This window comes from Mauremys reevesii, linkage group 2 (assembly GCF_016161935.1).
Source record: "Mauremys reevesii isolate NIE-2019 linkage group 2, ASM1616193v1, whole genome shotgun sequence".
Taxonomy (NCBI): Eukaryota; Metazoa; Chordata; order Testudines; family Geoemydidae; genus Mauremys; species Mauremys reevesii.
Window position 1 is genome coordinate 95,862,879 of NC_052624.1, and position 18,570 is coordinate 95,881,448.

At 40.9% G+C, this 18,570-nt stretch overlaps 1 protein-coding gene across 12 annotated transcripts in view; it reads right to left on the minus strand.

Moving 5' to 3' along the window:
- Nucleotides 1-18,570, minus strand: part of TPK1 (thiamin pyrophosphokinase 1) — a 476,657-nt gene that overhangs the window by 23,646 nt on the left and 434,441 nt on the right. Inside the window, exon 9 of one of the 12 annotated variants that reach the window (XM_039523065.1) lies at nucleotides 12,755-12,828. The exons of the other annotated variants lie outside the window; for them this stretch is intronic. Coding sequence (XP_039378999.1) covers nucleotides 12,824-12,828 — 5 coding nt within the window. The 3' untranslated portion in view covers nucleotides 12,755-12,823. Of the gene's footprint in view, nucleotides 1-12,754; nucleotides 12,829-18,570 lie in introns of those variants that run through there. 12 annotated transcript variants of the gene reach the window in all.

Genomic DNA, 18,570 nt, shown 5'->3' on the forward strand with positions numbered 1-18,570 from the left:
GCATTTTAGAGGCCTGCTCAGCAGTGGAGGGTCCCTTGGATTCCACAGCACCCTTGATAAAACTCTAGAAAAAATTCCACAAGGAACAATCCTGTATCAAATTAGGATAGGCTCTTTCTTCTCTCTTTCTAACTTCTGTGGACTCAGATTTTTATCTAATTGTACAATAGCTATTTCCACGGCTTAAACAAAGCTTATACCAGGCTAATGGGTTCCCTTCCCTCTAGCAAAATGTGCATGGCTTTTGATAGTTTGGGAATGTTTGCATTTGGATGGGGCAGTAAACAGCTGAGCCATTGAGCCACTGAGCTCTAGGTATCTTCTGCGTGACCCATTACTGTAGCAGCTGATTGCCTTACAAATTCTAGAAAGGACACAAATGAACTGTATTGGTATATGAATTTGTACTTCAGATTGCTTATAGCTCAGATATATTGGGAGATTTTTCTTAGTCTCGTTTGTGTACGTTCTTTGGTTTATTTTATCAACATACCAAGGGTTTCTATTTGATGTAAATAAGAGAGGGGATTTATCAGCTTTAAGACAGAGCCAAGTCCCAAGGAACTTACTCTTAAACTGAACTGAATGCAAAGATCTTTATTCTAGCACTGAGCTCAACGTTGAGGTCTTTAACTCAGTTTTGCACTCTGGTGAATTCACATTGGTTTCAATAGTGAGTAGAGCCCACAGTGAATACAATTTTCAATTGAAAAAAAAAGTTCTCAGTCTCTGTAATCTTCTTTGAAGTTCTCCCCACCCCACTCTTTTTTTGGGGAATGGGGGTGGGGGGGAGAGGGATTCCCTTTTGCAAATTGGCCTAGCAATATCTCTGAATTCAGAAATGTGTCACATACTCATGGGCCTGTTATCGTTAAGGATTCAGTGGTTCTGGATATATTTTCCTCCAGAGACCAGAACATAGAACAAGATTTCTGACTAGGCTGAGTGAAATTAAAAGCCTCGGCATTAATCATGCAGTTTTGTATTAGATACCGACCAAGTCATGTGATGCAATCTCTTGACCCTTAAAAACAGAGGCTTGATGCACTACTAAATTAATGAACTGGTATACTCTGCAAAGACATTAACGTTTTAATAGTGCAACTGATTACATGTAGTCCAACCTTCAAATATGTTGTTCAAGATTAATTACAACAGTAACACTGCAGTACAATGATGTAGATGGTCTCTACAATTTTAGGATATGGAGGACCTGGTGTTGGCTTTCAACTTAAACATTAACGCGAAGTAAAAAGAACCTTCACTCTCCATCTTAAGAACACTGGAGGAAACCAGAAGGAATACAAACTACAAAGGCAGTGCCATCAATTGGAATAAAATAAGAGACTAAATCAGCTACATTATACCTTCTCTGGATTTCTGTCAACACCAACTAATTTCCAGCACTTGGGGTTAAAAGACGACGACAACTGCAATTGTAGAGTAAGGAAATACACTCTCAAAGCGTATCTTTTCAGGACTGTTCTGAATTCTTGTCAAGTGAATCTGATTTATAGCATGGGACATGCCTCATCTTGCCTGAAATCTCTGGTCTTTTTCAGCTAGATATTACTCAACACCAAACACTAACATTTGAGAAGCAGATGGAAAGACACATCAGTAATTGCTGAAATCACCTTTCAGTGTTTTATTTTAAATTTTTAAAAAATTGATAGGTGTTTAGTATTTTATTTCCACTGATTGGAAATGGTGTATCCTATTTTGGCCCCGGTGTATAAACACTCCCTGATTTCAGTATCACTTAATAAAATATTTGATATTTATATAGCACTCCCTGTTGCTTTACAGACATTAGTCAATCCATCCTGACAAAACCACCAAGTAGAATATGCCTAAATCTACATAGAAAATGGTCATAGCTGGGATTATAAATCCTCATGGGGCAGGGACAGTCTCCTACATATGTTTGTACGTTGTCTAGCAGAGCGGTTCTCAAACTGTAGGTCGGGACCCCAAAGAGGTTCGGGACCCCATTTTTAATGACGTCATCAGGGCTGGCTTAAACTTGCTGGGGCGGAAGCCTCACCACCCAGGGCCAAAGCTGAAGCCCACAGGCTTCAGTCCTGGATGGCAGGGCTCAGGTTACGGGCCCCAATCCTGAGGCTGAAGCCCTTGGACTTTGGCTCCCTCGCCCGGGGCTGCGGGGCTCAGGTGGATTCAGGCTTCTGCCTCCCATCCTGGGATCGTGTGGTAATTCTTGTTGTCAGAAGGGGGTCACGGTGCAATGAAGTTTGAGCACCCCGGCCTAGCATAATGGGCCCTCAAATCCAATGGGGGCTGCTAGGAGCTCTCATAATATAAACGACTAGAGCTGATTAAGAAATTTCCATTTTTTTTGTTTTCAGAAAAGTTTCCCATGAAAATATTTTATTTGTTTTTTTTTCAATGAGAAAACACAACCTGAACATTTTCAGTTTTTTAAACTTAAAACGTTTAAAGATTTCATCAGTTTTCAATTTCCAGATTTTCATTAAAAATCTCAAAAAAATTGTTGAAAATAAATTTCCGTGAACAACTCTCTCAAATGAAAAGCCATTTTTTGTCAAAACTACTTTTCAATAACAAATTTCAATCAGTTCTATAGACAAACAACAATGGAGAGCTCCTGCACTCATTCTGCACTCAGGTCATGCCTTCCTCAAAGCATCAGAAGGATGAAAATATTACACTGTAAAAAAGCTTCTAAATCAAAGATGCCATAGATAGCAGACTAAGGCAGTTCTCAAAGATATGGCAGGAATATGAGAAGGAAACAAGCCACAGACAAAAGAGATGATGATGATAATGATGATGCAAAGCTGGGCAAGTATTAATACCATCTGAAATTTCCAGGCGATGGGGAAGATAGCTAGTGTGGGTGATTAATTCTAAATTTATTTTTTTTGTTTTCACACATCTTTTAAATTAAGCTAATGATAAGAACATTCCAGCCTATTGTATCTTGAGGTTTAAAAGACACTCAGAACTAGACTGGTACCACATGGTTTCATAAGAGTGGTTTTAATGTACTTCCTATGCCTCACCTGGTGTGTTTAGTGATAGTTTTAGAGATATAATGTCACCTGCATTTGTCCCCTATGTTCTAATCTACAACAGGAACATTCAATGAGAACACAGCAAGAATTCAGGGCCATCCTAACAGAATAATCTGGAAAATAGCATAGGCGTGTAATCCTACTCTCCGATATCCCCATCACCACAATTTGAGTAAAATTAGTTATTGCACAAGCAGAAGTGTTTTACAAGGCACGCAGTGATGTACATATCTAAAGACTGAACCTGGCACAATGTATAGTGATTGTTGGGCATTTTCATGACAAGTCAAATCCAGCTGTTTTAAAATGAGCCAGACCTGAACATGTATTCACAATAGAGGTTTGACTTTTTGGATACTGTAAAGATATGCATACTTTCTTTCTAAGCATTGACTTGGCTAGTGGTCTGGAAAATGCCAGCATTTTATGCGTTATCTGTCATAACCTAGAGATTTCTCATGCTCAGACCTGGGACAGAATGATGTATGCACAATATTCTGTGTCTACTGAAAAATAGAATCTGCTTTTGGCTTCCTTAAACATATTGTTCCTCCTTGTTGATTTATGTATTACACTACCACAATGAGGTGAGTCATGAGCAAGATATGTTTCTTCTTTAGGTGGTCTTCGACTTTCGTCTGAGCATCACTGAATCTGATTTATTCTGGAAGCAATACGAGCTCATATTGCAGATGATCACACACTTGTCTTGTTCCATCAGATTCCTCCCTTGAGAGAAAATTCTTTCCTATTTCGGCTAGTAGTCCGCTTCACTACCTGTAAACCTATTTTTGTTTTCTTTATGCTTTTGCAGGGTGTCCTTGAGCAATAAGTTTGTAGCACTCTCATATAATCTTGCCAAGGTGAAGATTTCTATACAAGAGATGTCCATCTCAAGCAGCTCAGTAGAAGTCATAGATTGGAGTAGTTGTTGAATGGGACAGTTGTCATGGTTCATTGTAACTAACTATCTGTTGTTGTCTTTCCTGAGGCTATTTCTTCTGTTTATCCATAGCCTCAAAGATTAGACTTTCTGTGCTGGGTTCTTCTGATTATTATGAATCTGTTCTTTAAGTCTGGATTTGGATCCTGGTGTTTCCCTAGCTTTTTGTTTTGAATTTGCCTGGATTTGCTTGTCTCTCACATGGAGATGACTGCCCACTTGACAAATTTCTTGAGGATCTTGTTACACCAGATGGAATAGATTTGTACTAGTAAGTAGAATTAGTTGAAAATTTTCTGTGGAAAACCTTTTTAATCCAAAGTGAAATTTCCATTAAAAATGTCTGGTTTTGTTTTGGGAGATTGGAGGTCATCAGAAAGATTTTTGTAGTTTTCAATCAATCAATCTTTCTAAGTACCTACCCACAAAAGTTGAAAAAAACAAGACGAGGACAAAAAAAGTCTTCATTTTTGTGGAAATTTTTAATGGGGAAAAAAACCCATAATCTTTCCCCCATCATCTCTACTGCTAACAAAGCTCATATCTCTGATTGGCAAAGCTTATTTGCTTATGAAGATAGGATTCCTTTAGATCCAGAACTCTCCGGATGGAATAGCTATTAAGCTAGTCTAATATTTCCATCCAGAAACACATTTGTTTGTTGTTTTAGGTCTAGCACTGCTCAGGTACCTCTATAACTTTTGGAGACCAAAAAGAAGACTAAGTGCCTGACAAAGAACTTTTTTGTTGATTCTTCATAGCACTTGTCCCCAAATAATGGTAAATGTGCTTCTTCCTTTAACTGAATCTCCATGGGAATTGTTGATGCTGTTGATTGCATGAATATTATAGAATTCAATGCAAATATGAAATTTCTGGGTCGCCACCACTTAGAATATCAGGATTGGAAGGGACCTCAGGAGGTCATCTAGTCCAACCTCCTGCTCAAAGCAGGACCAATCCCCAACTAAAGCATCCAAGCCAAGGCTTTGTCAAGCCTGACCTTAAAAACCTGTAAGGAAGGAGATTCTACCACCTCCCTAGGTAACCCATTCCAGTGCTTCACCACCCTCCTAGTGAAAAAGTTTTTCCTAATATCTAACCTAAACCTCCCCCACTGCAACTGAGACCATTACTCCTTGTTCTATCATCTGCTACCACTGAAAACAGTCTAGATCCATCCTCTTTGGAACCCCCTTTCAGGTAGTTGAAAGCAACTATCAACCCTCCCCCCGCAATTCTTCTCTTCTGCAGACTAAATAATCCCAGTTCCCTCAGCCTCTCCTCATAAGTCACGTGCTCCATGCTCTTTTGATTCAGAAATTTCCTCTTTCTGTATCTTTTATGTTTTCTGATTTGTTTTCCTTTGCAGGCCTGTGATTTTCACTAGATTTCTTAGAAGAGCTAGAATTGTTGGGAGATGTTCTGTATTTTCTTTCAGTTTCAGTACAAAATCCTGCGCCACCTTAATGTCCCCTTTGGTCTGATAGAAGTATAAGATCAGAGATATTTCAGACTGTGATTTAGAAATCCTTGATTAAATGTATCCCTTGTCTGATTTCCTTGATGGTTGCTATGGCTTTTGGATAGTGTGTCTTATTTCCACAAATTGGAGTCTTTAGTTTTGATTGACATGTTCAGGAGCTTGGACTTTTGCTTAGGTTTTGTCTAATTTATGGTCTGAATCTTGCCTTTGTGTCTTCATGAAGACAGTGTGATGCTCCTTTCCTTGTTCCTGAGATGAGGGAGAGCTTTAACCAAGAGATTCTGATTCCTCTTCTGAGGGGAAAGTATGATCCTGCATAATCTTGAATTTCAGACTCATTGAGAGGAACAGCCACTTCAGCACATCGAGGTACTGAGGAGATTTGAAGACTATTTTAAGGCTTTCCCATAAAGGTGGCATCAATCATTTTAGCACTAAATGGGAAATTCTAAAAAAAAAAATTATCTAGTTGGGGCTCCCTTGTTATGAAAAAGTTGGGGACATCCCCTTGTAACAGGGCACTGCTCCCGAGACACATGTATGACCCAGAGCACCATTTCAAGGCCTCAGCTGAAAGTGAGGGTAACGCAACAGATGGTCACAGAAGGAAATACAGGGTCAAAGGAAGGACTTGGCAGGGGCTCTCCACACCAGCCACATGGAAGGTGTGGTAGGATATACTTGTGGGGTGCATGATAAAAGCCTTAATGGTGAGAAGCTTTAGGAAAGGTTATGCAGCAGGTCCTGAGGTTCCAGAAAGAATCACCGAGTCTAATACAAATTTTGTTTTGAGCTGAGATAGAGAGGTGAGCCCATGCGTGTGTAGTGATATCACTACACCGCATGAGAATGTGACCTTATATGCAAGAATGAAATCAGGTTATACATAAGCTTTATTCTAAGGAGTTCATTCTGGGGCATGTAAGTGGAGAGGAGAGCAATAAATTGTAAAATTTGAAAGTGATGTGCAAAAACGTAGCAACATGATGGTTTTAATGTCAGTGGAAGCCAGGTGGATAAATCTCTGCATGCTACTTTGAATGTGTATCCATAAATAGTCAGCTGATTCTTGGGCAAAGGGCAAGGACCTTTAAAGAAGGTGGGAACTCTGCATAAAATTGTTACTCTGATAACAAGTCTAGAGTCAATCAGCTTCAAAGAATGATTTACAGAAATTCAAAGTATATTATGTTGGAAATGGACCTAGGAGCTTAATGCTAATGTTGTACACTAGGACAGTCCCTTGTTTAGACAAGGAGATGGACTTGCTAGGATATTGCTAAAACCCATCAATTTGGGGCAGGAGGCAAAAGGCAGCCGTAGATTTGACAGTCAGAAGGGAAAATGACATTTGGGAAGTCTGCTCACTTGATGCAATTCACTAGCTGATCTCTTTTGCCTGAGATAACCATAGGTAAACCCCCATAGGATTTTCATTCTCTCTCCTGAATCCCAGACATCAAGTCAGCAGAGGCTGAATGCAACAAGGAGATGACCTGCTTAATTTGTAGAACAGAGAACAGACAATATCATTGACACAGTGTAATGAACCATTTCCCTCCCCCTCACTGTGATTAATGGTGTGGAGAGGAGGCCTGCTCTCTGAGCTGACAGACAGGATTCTGGCCCTAGGGGCATGCCCTATATATCGCTCTGTGTGAACACATGCATGAGAGATTGGCAGCTCAGAGCTGTGTCAAGGACCTCTGCTATTGTCCAGCTTACTCTTTCCCAAACTCCTCACACAATCTGTCTAGCTTCCAGGGAGGCATCTTTAGAACAGTATTACTTGATGGAAGGAATTGCTCTTCTTGATGCACATAGTGCAAAGTAATGTGACAGTGACTGACAGCAAAAGGGGGGGTGGAGAATGAGTTAGAACAGTAAGAGGTGGTCTGGGAAGAACTGAAAAATAAAAGATTCCTCATTACAACATCATGTCTGCACTGGAAGACATAAGAGTGAGTTGCTGTTTATTCTAGACACTAAAATCAGTTAAACTGACATAAGTGTAGTGCGATAAAAATGTTTTTCAGGTGAATATTGTGGGGCTTTTTTAAACCTGATTTTCCCCAAATGGAAATATTTAATATATTTAGGAAACTATCAATGCACTTCCCTCCCCTCAGTGTTATTGGGCATTGCAATGAGAACAGAAACCTCAGAGCCTAATCCTACCTTAACTTAGACTGGTATGGTACACTCCCAGGCACCTCAGGCCCTGACTCTCCTCTCACACCGGAAATCCAATTATGAATTTTTATTAAATAAAACAATTAGGCTGATAAAATACACTAGACTGAGGTGCACTGTGTATTACTGGTGTTTTTGCAGTTATGTTATGGGTTTCAAGGTCCAAGAGCAGAAAATTCTTCCATCACTCATTTTTGTATGAAAAATGAAAAATACACCCTTTGTGCAAAATCTGCTACTCTAAAACATGGTGCTTTCAAAGCTTTGGGGGTTTTTTGTTGTTGATTTTATTTTGCCTTTAAAAAAAAACTTGGGGAGTTGGAAAATGATAGTGAAATCAGAAAACATTACAGTAAAACTTCAGTAAACTGCAATAATCTGAACCAATAGTGCAGCATCTTGTAGTATTTGTTTTCAGAAAGGGGGGTGCAGTGGGAGAGAAGAATGCTATTACAAAATATTGCTAATGAAAAGACCAGAGACAGAAAAAAAGATGTTAATGGGAATTGGACTTATTTGAATGTATACTATAGCTGGATCTGATGTTCAGGGATTTATTTTTACATAAAACACCAACTTTTAAAGTGGCAGTAGTCATACCTGAAACCTCCACCTCTGCTGCTATTTGGAATGATGAGTTCTACAAGCTTTCCATAGGAAGCTGCCAAGCCTGCAGTCAGCCTCAAGGAACTGCCTCGCTATTAAGGTGATAGCACTGTACATTTCCTTCCATTGTACGTATATGCACATCTGAGTATATTTCAACCACACAAGCTAGTGTAGGGCCTGGTCTTAAAACTTATACTATCATACTTACGTCGGTCAGAGGCGTGGAAACACCACACTGCCTAGCTGACCGCTATTGCTGACAAACCTCCCACTGTAGATGCAGCTCTGCCAACAGGAGAGGGCTTCTGTCAACGTAGCTAATGTCACTCAGGGAGGTGATGTTTCTATATGGGCAATCTCCTTCTGTCCGCATATGCTGCATCTACAGTAGAGGCCTATGCAGGCATAGGCTCTGTAGTGTAACTATAGCTTTAGAAAAGGTCTTCTGTGGTAACTGTCACAATGCCAGTGCAGAAATCATTTGGTCCAGGAACAAGGATTGAATTCTGGACCCTCAGATTAAAATTTTCATGCACTACCAACTCAGGTATCCAGGTGCACATAAATAAAGCATTGGACAATATGCTACAGTACACTGCTTGATACAACATTCATACACACTATTTTAGGAGTGCTCTCGTAGTCATCATGAGGCAATGTAGCCAGAGCACTGAACTGGGACTCAGGAGACTTAGGTTTTATTCTGACCTCTGCCACCGGCCTGCTGGATTGCCTTTGGCAAGTCAGGTCATATCTTTGTGCATCAATTCCCCCATCTGTAAAATAGGGATAATGATACTGACATCCTCGGAAAAGCCCTTTGAGATATATGGTGGAAAAACACTGTTTAAGAGCTAGATATTATTATTATTATAAATAAAATCTCCTCCACTAACAGATTAATTTGAGATGCTCCCAAACCAAAATGCTGGATGTAACTGCCCCTAAAACTTTACAGAAGTGGTCCCCATCTCAATATCAGGGTCAAACTTTCTACAGGTTTGAAAGTTCCTGCCATTTCTATTAGTATTCCCCATTCATATGTATAAGAAATCTCTTTCAGCCAATAAAAACTTTGAAGCAAGTAGAGTGTGACCACTGCAATGGGATGTAGCAAAACACTGAAGTGAAACAGCTCTTTGGAGTTCAGTTGCAACCCTGAAGGGCTCAGGCATATCTTTAGGATCAAGTCACACTCAGTTTGGACCTAGCCTTGTTGGGTCAGCTAACTGCTCTTTCCTTTAGCCCACGATTTAGCAAAGCACTTAAGCATGTGCTTAAAGCTAAGTAAATGTAGAAATCCTATTAACATTGATAGGATAGTACATGTCCGAGTGTTTTGCTGAATTGAGACCCCAACCAGTATTAGATCCAGGTTTTGAAAAGGGACATGATGGTGTAGCGAAAAAGGATGGAGTTAAAAATATGGAGTTTACGAGGATTTAAGCAAAAAGGGCCAGGGGAGTGAAGATGATCTTACATCTACAGGACTTCAGAATATCTGGAACCACCAGTGCCTCTAATCCTTAATTATTTAAAAACCTATTTTGACTTAAGCTCTTTATTGATCCTCTAAATAATGGTGAAACAAACCAATAATTGTGGGGTCTAAAACTATTCTCTTTTCCCCAACAGCCGTTTTCCTTATGGTGATTATGGCAATTCCCTCCCCGCCCGTCTCTTGAATAAATGAAGGACACTTGCTTCACTTAGATATGTCTTGTCTGAGCCAAATGGCTATACATTTTGACATGCACAGTTAAGAAGCCCATGGCTCTGAAACTGAAGGGCATTTGCTAAGAAAGGATTGGGGTTCAAAAACCAGTGAATCTGGAAATCAAGTTGTCTCTCCCGTTTTAGCACAACTTTGTTCCAGAGAGCAGCAGTTGTTTTCTTTCACACATTAAAAGAAAATGGAGTTAATTTGACCCTAGTTATGCTGTGCCAATTTGAAGGGCACTATGAAAGCCTGGTATTACTTTCTGAGGAAGTTAAGGAGAGGAGGGGGGAAAAAAAGCCCAAACCACTAGCCTTTAACACATGAACTAGAAATGTGAACTAGGAAATACATTCCATGAAGTGATCTAGACATTCCGACAGCTGCAATTTATCAACATAAATTACTGTGCTTAGCTGCAAAGCTTCTGTCATACAAAGACAGTGCACTTCCTAAATTGCCTACTGCCCTCTTCAATAATAATCTTAGTTTTTAAGATCTAGATATTCACTGATAAGAGACAACTCAGTGCATACAGAGACAGAAAAATTCAAGTCTCATGTACATCATTGGACACATTCACACATTGCTCTATTAATCTTTAGATTAGGGTCATTTTTCTGCCTAGATGTGCCAACAGATTACTTTTAGAGAAGAAAATGGGGGAGGGACACTTAGATAGGGTGCTGTTGAGCAGTAAACAAACCTGCCTGCCTCCCTTTAATTTTAATCAAAGAAAGAACCTTCTGACAAAAGTTGCTGTTAAATCCCTACTGACATCCACAGATAGAATTTGAGGAACACAACAGCATGAAAATATGAGGAGCTACGGTAGCTTTAGTAAATATACCTCCAGTTTTACTAACAAAAACACCATATACCGTAGATCCAGGCAACTAATTCTATATATTTTACACACTGCATCACTGAATTTTGCTTCCTCTGATCTCAGTTCATTGGAATCAAGTTACCCGGAAGTTCTAGAGGTGTTTTTCTTTTTTTAAACAGTCTGGTGTCTCCTGTTTGACCCAAGCCACTCACACAGCTCCTTCACATTTTCTTCATCTCTTTTTCAGTTGTCTTCCTGGGGCCCAAACTTCACTCACACAAAACAGGCATTGAAGTCTATAGGAATTTTACATGAGTGAGGTGAGCAGGATTTGACACTTGAACTTTTTCATCTCTGGCGACTTGTTACCAGTACTGGTGGATGTTCCCTCTTCCCTTACTTATTGAGCAATGTTTTTGAATCATATCAGTTTGCTCCTTAATTTTCATTGCTGATACTGATGCTTGTGTGTTGTACTCTAATGCTCCTTTGCTTGAGACTTTTAAAACTAAACTAGATAATGCACCTGAAAATACACTGCAGGGAATAATCCTACATAGTTAATGGGTCTTTGTTCTGCATTGTTTAATAGGTCTTTTTAATCTTCGATGCCACCTCTTCTCAGTTATACTTTTTGAAAACCATGTCCACCAGCAACTCAGTTTCATGGCAAATGCCCACATTTGTATTCAGGACACTTAATTCCCTACCCACATCAATATAAATCCAGAGTAACTCTACTGAAGTCAATGGAGCAACACCAGTGTAAAACTGGTGCAAGTGAGAGGAGAATCAGGACCAGGAAAAAAAAAAGCTGCACTTAATTCAGTCATCATATTGTGTTCACCCTTCTTTACAGACTTCCTGCTTGTTGTTAGGCTTGACTCTTCAGAACATGCTTTCTAGAACCCATATTGTGTTCTCACTTTCTTTATTGCCAGTCCCTCCTGATGGCATGTCAGGGTGCAGTGAGTGCATGATGAACTCTGACAATCTCAGACCAATGGAACAGCCCATATAGAGCCATTCCTGTAGCTGTAAGTTAGACCAGCACCGAGGATGCTTTAATTTATGCCAAGGGCCAAAATGGCCCCCCAGATGGTCCCAGAATTAGTACTGGAGAAGAGGGTGGAAAGATGCTCCCTCAGGTGTGGTACTCAGCTCAGGAGTACCTGAAAACTGAGATCTTTGGATGCATTTATACAGTACCTATATATAAAGCATGGTCTTAGCAGCTCTGCTTATATATATAGTATATACACACTTTCCAGTGTGTGCCTCTAATTGTCGAGGACTGTTTGTATTTTCATTTTATATATATAATTTTTAAGAGGTATCACCTCAGGCTGTTTTATACTACTGGCTATAAAAAATTGTCAATGAGCATCCCATTTTTAATTTATAAGATAAACCTTTGGTTTTGTATATTCAAGATCTGAAACAACTTCATTGCCTGTTAAAAAAGTTCACAAACAGGTGGAGCCTTACATGGCTGCTGTCTTTTGGTACTGGGGAAGCCAAACACAGACTGGAATGGTTTGAGACAGAAGGAAGATATTGAAATCTGAGGAACAGATTGTACTATCATCAGGTGGCCCCATGCATTTACCTTGGAACCAAGAGTCGTGTTCTCTCAAAGGTTTATCATTTACTAGGCAGCCTTCAAACCCTAACTGCCATTTGCACAAAAGGAGCCTCTTTATAACAGATGTTCATTGATATTAATGACATTTGTCCTACAGCACAGGAAATCCCAAGCTAGACAGGAGAACTTCTAAGGCTTTGGGAGTTTAGGATGTTAACATTATTTTTGCTATATTGTATCTTAGTGTAATGTAAACTGATACATCCATTCACTAGAGAAAGAGCTCTCAATTTTTAGAAGCGTTTCTTGCAGAGTTTGCTGGTTCTTGATATTTCAGATGCTACGACTGATATTGCTGAATTCTACTCCATTTTCAAGCATTCACCACCCAGGGCTGTCTCGTGGTTACACTGTGGAGGTGAGGAAAGAAATTTATTCTGCCACTGGGCGGGAGACTGACCAAATGAAATACAAAGGCAGGCTGGAAGTCGCATGCTAAAGCACATGTACAGGTGTCATGGGCATACACATGTTAGTTCCACCTGGGCACTAAACCAAGGACAAAAGACCTGGCTCGGTTAAACTGTTGACTGCCAAGAATGGCTGGGCCCTGCCACTACATAACAGGGTGAAACAGTTGTACGTCACATTGAGACCGCAAACATTGAACCATATTATGTTAATAAATTCACAGTTTTTGTTCCCACATCAGTGGAATGGAAGCAAAACATTAACCAATGCACTTAAATGCACATGGGAGAAACGGAGGAACTATGGATAACATTTACTTTACCTAGGGGCCCCTCAGCCTTGCGCTTGCTGTCCCCCGCCTGCCCCAGCACTCCTTCCAGGGAAATGGGGTCAGGGTGTGGGGGCTTGTCCCTCTCCACCCACCTGTTGCTCTGGTTGGGGGGTGGGTGGGCAGAGCAGGGCAAGCCCCCGCGCCTCATCCCCACAGCCTGGCTGGAGTGCTGGGTGGGCAGAGGGGGTCGTGGCACGGGGGTTCCCATTTTTCCAGGGCCCCCCAATTGGCCGGGGCCCCAGGCATGGACCCCTTTGCCCAGCGGCTAACCCGCCACTGGATTTACCAATGAAAAATATTTGCCACTTCACAGATGCTTGGATATGAGTTTCTCTTAACTGATAATAGTTTTACCAGTGTAAATCCAGAGTAACTACACTGATTTCAATGGGGTTATTCAAAATTTACACTGGTGCAACTGACAGCAGGATCTGGTCCAGACTCTGATGTTAGGGCTCGTTTATATGAACAGTTAGGCAAGTTAGGGTGTGAATCTACCCAATACTAGCCTACCATGCACTAGCTGTCTGTGTGGACCCCGCTGATGTGCTTTAATAGTTCATTAATGAACTTTGATCTACTCCCATCCCAAAGAGGACTAGATCAAAGTGCATTAACATCAGCAGGTCCACACAGACAGTGCATATCAGGCTAGTGCAAGGCAGATTCACAACCCCTCTTGCTGCAAATTGAGGGTACTTCTACACTTAAAACGCTGCACTGGTGCAACTGCACCGCTGTAGCACTTTAATGTAGATGCTCTAGCCCAATGGGAGAGCTCTCTCCCACCCACATAGTTAATTCACCTCCCCGAAAGGTGATAGCTATGTTGGCAGGAGAAGCTCTCCCGCTGATGTATCACTGTCTACACAGGGGGTTAGGTCAGTATAACTACATCACTCAGAGGTATGAATTTTTCATACTCCTGAGCAAAGTAGTTATACAGATATAGGTCTGTAGCATAGACCAGACCTAAATGTTTATGTATACAGTAACTTCTCACTTAAAGTCGTCCCAGTTAACGTTGTTTTGTTGCTGATCAATTAGGGAACATGCTTGTTTAAAGTTGTGTAATGCTCCCTTCTAACGTCGTTTGGCAGCCGCCTGCTTTGTCTACTGCTTGCAGGAAGAGCAGCCCCTTGCAGCTAGCTGGTGGGGGCTTGTAACCAGGGTGGACCAGCAGCCCCCCTATCAGCTCCCCGCTTCCCTAAGTTCCCTGTGCAGCAGCTGCCCAGCAGGCTAGTAATTGCAGCTGTCCCTCCCCACACTGCCATGTGTTGCTCCTGCCCTCTGTTAGAGCTGCTACCTAAGACTCCTGCTTGCTGTGCAGGGGGGAGGGAAGGAAGAGTGGGGCTAATGTCAGGGTGTCCCCCCCTGCTCCTGCACCCCGCTTACCCCATCTTCCATAGAGCAGGGGGGACACACTAGGGCTCAGGACGGAGACAGCTTGCAGCAGCTGTGGTCTCAGCAAGCTGATCTAATTAACAAGGCAGTGTACTTAAAGGGGAAATGCACATCTCTCTCTCCATTCCTGATGCCTTGTAGAGTGAGAGAGTTAACCCTTGAGGGATCAGCCAATTGCTAGTTCATCATTTAGCAGTAAGGGAAATATCCCACTCTCCGACTCCTCCACCTCAACCAAGCTTCACAATCATCATCACTGTGTATCAAATTGTTTGTTTAAAACGTATACTCTGTGTGTGTGTGTGTGTGTGTGTGTGTCTGGTGCAAAAAAATTTCCCTAGAACCTAACCCCCTCATTTACATTAATTCTTATGGGGAAATTGGATTCGTTTAACATCGTTTCGCTTAAAGTCACATTTTTCAGGAACATAACTACAACGTTAAGTGAGGAGTTACTGTACATGCCCTCAGGAACACCATGTAAATCTAGGGTAATTTTACTGAAGTCAACAGAGTTACTCCAGATTTACTAAGTTCAAAACATGGCCTTCTGTGAATACCCTGTACCTGAAAAGGCTCCAAATCAAGTTAATGATCTGGAAACAAAACATTCTTGTACACGGTCCTGACAGAGGCACTTGCATTGACCCAATCAGATATAATGACTCTAAAACAACACTACAGGTTATTTAGGTCAGTTTCCTGTAAACTGAAAGTATTGGACGTAGGAGACCACAAGCTTTGTGCCAGAAATCTGAATTTTAATAATTATGTAATTGCATGTTTTTTGCAATCTGGTGATTATTACTTATTTTAAGGACATCCAAAGAGTAAAACAGTCATCACTAGACGTTCTGGTACTGTAAATTTCATAATACAGTTTGCAACAACTCAGTAATTACTGTGAATAATTCATAATAAGGGTTATAATAATGTGACATATATTTCAGTGAATCCCTGTGATTCAGGATGTTTAAGTGATTAAAATTAAAAAAAATTAAATTCAAATATAATTATTAGAAGAAAAAGAATTCAATTATTTTTTTTTAAATATAACAAATCCAGTCTGAGTGGAGGAGCTGGTATCCAGATCGTATTATTTCATTAGCAATGTTTGTTTTAAATATAAACATGTTAAATATCTGCAACATTAATAAAAAAGCTAATGCATCTGAATAACTTCATGCATGTACATGGTTTTGTTGTTCAATGGGACAACTCGTGTTTAAATATTTGCAAAATGGTGATCACATTTTGCAGAACAAAACAGTTGTAAAATAATCCATCCTAATTAAAAAAAAAGATATAAAAACAGAAGCACTTCTGCTTCTCTTTTAAAAATCTTCTGGAGGGGTTCAGAAAATAAACAGTAGGGTAGTGCAATACTTACCCCGGTAGCGTAGACAAGGCCTAAGTCGACTTAAGTTACACTACTCCAGCTATGTGAATAATGTAGTCAGAGTCGATGTAGCTTATGTCAACCTACTGCACTGTCTACACCACACTGTGTCAAGGGGAGATGCTCTCCCGTCAACTTACCTTATGCCTCTCATTCTGGTGGAGTACCGGAGTCAACCGGAGAGCGCTGTGGTCAATTTAACGGGTCCTCATTAGACCCGCTAAATCAATCCCTGGTAAGTGTAGACATGGCCTTAGAGTGGCAGTGTTAAAATAAAAGTCATCAGTATGATTTGCTTCAGTGCAGTGCCATTGATTTCATACCACTTCCCATCATCATGTATGCTGATATAATTCCATTGATATCAAAGTAATGCGGTGGGGAATTGGGCACATATTTCTTAACAGTGTTATTACCAATATATTAGATTATGAACATGGAATGGAATTCAGATATTCCATGACCAAATCTTGCTCACCTTACTGAAGTAAACAGTAGATTGGTATAACTAAGGCAAAAACGTTTTGCCCCCGCAATAGACTACTCAACATTTAGCACAAGTCCTGGTGATAAAGAAAATAGTTACATTCTATATTTCAGGCAGCAGCACAAACTGTTTCAAATGTTCGTATTTTAAAAAATAGTTTTAATTTACATTTAAATATTATTTTTTAAACATTATTTTTAGCAGTTTTTTTAAATGGTCAAACAATTTTAGTCCCAAAATATAACTATTGGAATGTTACCATAAGACACCAGAGACTCAGGAAAAAAAGATGTACATCAGTTATTTTTTTAAAAATAATTTTGTCTTTTAGCCAAGGAGTTAGACTACAAAGGGATTTGTGTCCACATTTCTCAAAGAAACATGAAAGGCCCAATTCTATCACCCTTACTTACATTGAGTCGTCCCATTGAAATAAAAATCAAGCCTTTTAACTTTCAATAGTTGCACCGAGGGGATCATTTCATTACACAATAGCCACTTATTTTCCTTGGACTAAAAGGAAAATGCTTATCACAAAAGGCTACACCGGGAGATTATACCAACTCCGGCTTCTTTCATTTTCCCTCTTGAAAGCCAAAGATCAGAATTCTAAGTGGATAGTGAATTTTCCAGCTTCTAATTCTGTTCTAGTATGCTGGTAGGGATGGAGCAAGGCCCTCTATGATTGGATCTACTGTGGTTCCAATAGACATGGAGTTGGCAAACAGATGATTTTGCACTGCTGAGAAGGGGTTCTGTGCTAGGGCTAGAACAGTGCCTCTGGAAGGACTGCAGAGCTGCCCTTACCCAAGAGGTGGATGGATTTTGCTACAAGCCATCCTGTAATTCTCTGTACAAAGAAAGAGGTCATTCACTCAGACTGTGTGGGGGAGAATCTTCACCTGTAATGAACTATGCCCTAATTTCCATTGCACTTTACAGAATGCAATGGAATATTTTTTAACCTAATTATGAAGGTTACATCAAAAATCCAAGGCAGATGAGTTTTTACCTGAAGTTTTAATAATGACCTTTGACACAGCTTGTGGTAGTTTTTTTCTAATTCCCATTTAGCTTCTTAATCATTCATTCTCTTTAGTAGACACAATATGTGCTGTAGCTTTCCTGTTTGACAATTCATCACTTGAATGGCTTTGACTGCATTGAAGTGCCTCTAATGTGCCTATTTTTACAAACACTAGATGGAATAATAAAGTAGGCGGAACTATCAAGCTAAAATACTTAAATACTACACACTGTCCACTATGTAAACACCCCTCTTCCCTGACTGTGATAAGTAAGCAGCAGAGCCTATGGTGATGGAGGCTGCGATAGATAAGATAGGTTCATTAGAAAAATAGAATGCTAGCGTTTCTCTGTATATATTTCTGACTCTTTCTGATGACTATGGTGTACACCAAATGCAGGGCCGGCTCCAGGCCCCAGCACGCCAAGCACGTGCTTGGGGCAGCATACCGCAGGGGGCGCTCTGCCGGTCGCCAGGAGGCTCCGGTGGACCTCCCGCAGGCGTACCTGTGGAGGGTCCACTGGTCCTGCGGCTCCGGTGGACCTCCCGCAGGCATGCCTGCGGATGTTCTACCGGAGCCACGGGACCAGTGGACCCTCCGCAGGCACGTCTGCACGAGGTCCACCGGAGCCGCGGGACCGGCGACTGCCAGAGCGCCCCCCGCGGCGTGCCGCCGTGCTTGGGGTGGCGAAATTGCTAGAGCCGCCCCTGACCAAATGTACACTATAGAGCCTATGCTGGCATGATGTCACCATAGCCCCCTAAGGTAGAGGGAGCACATGCTGACAAAAAACAGCTGGAACACCACCTCCCTGAACAATGCTAGCTATGCCAACAGAAGTGCTTTTCTGTCGGCATAGCTTCATCTATACAGGGTGTGTGTGTGTGTGTTCTATCAGTGTAGTTGCTAGAGGGTGTGGTTTTACCCCTACATTCCTTATTGAGATAGTTATGCTGTATATGTTTTAAGTGTAGACTAGGCCCAATGCTTTTCCCACTTCTTTGTCAGATGGAGGAAGCAAAGCAAAGAGCT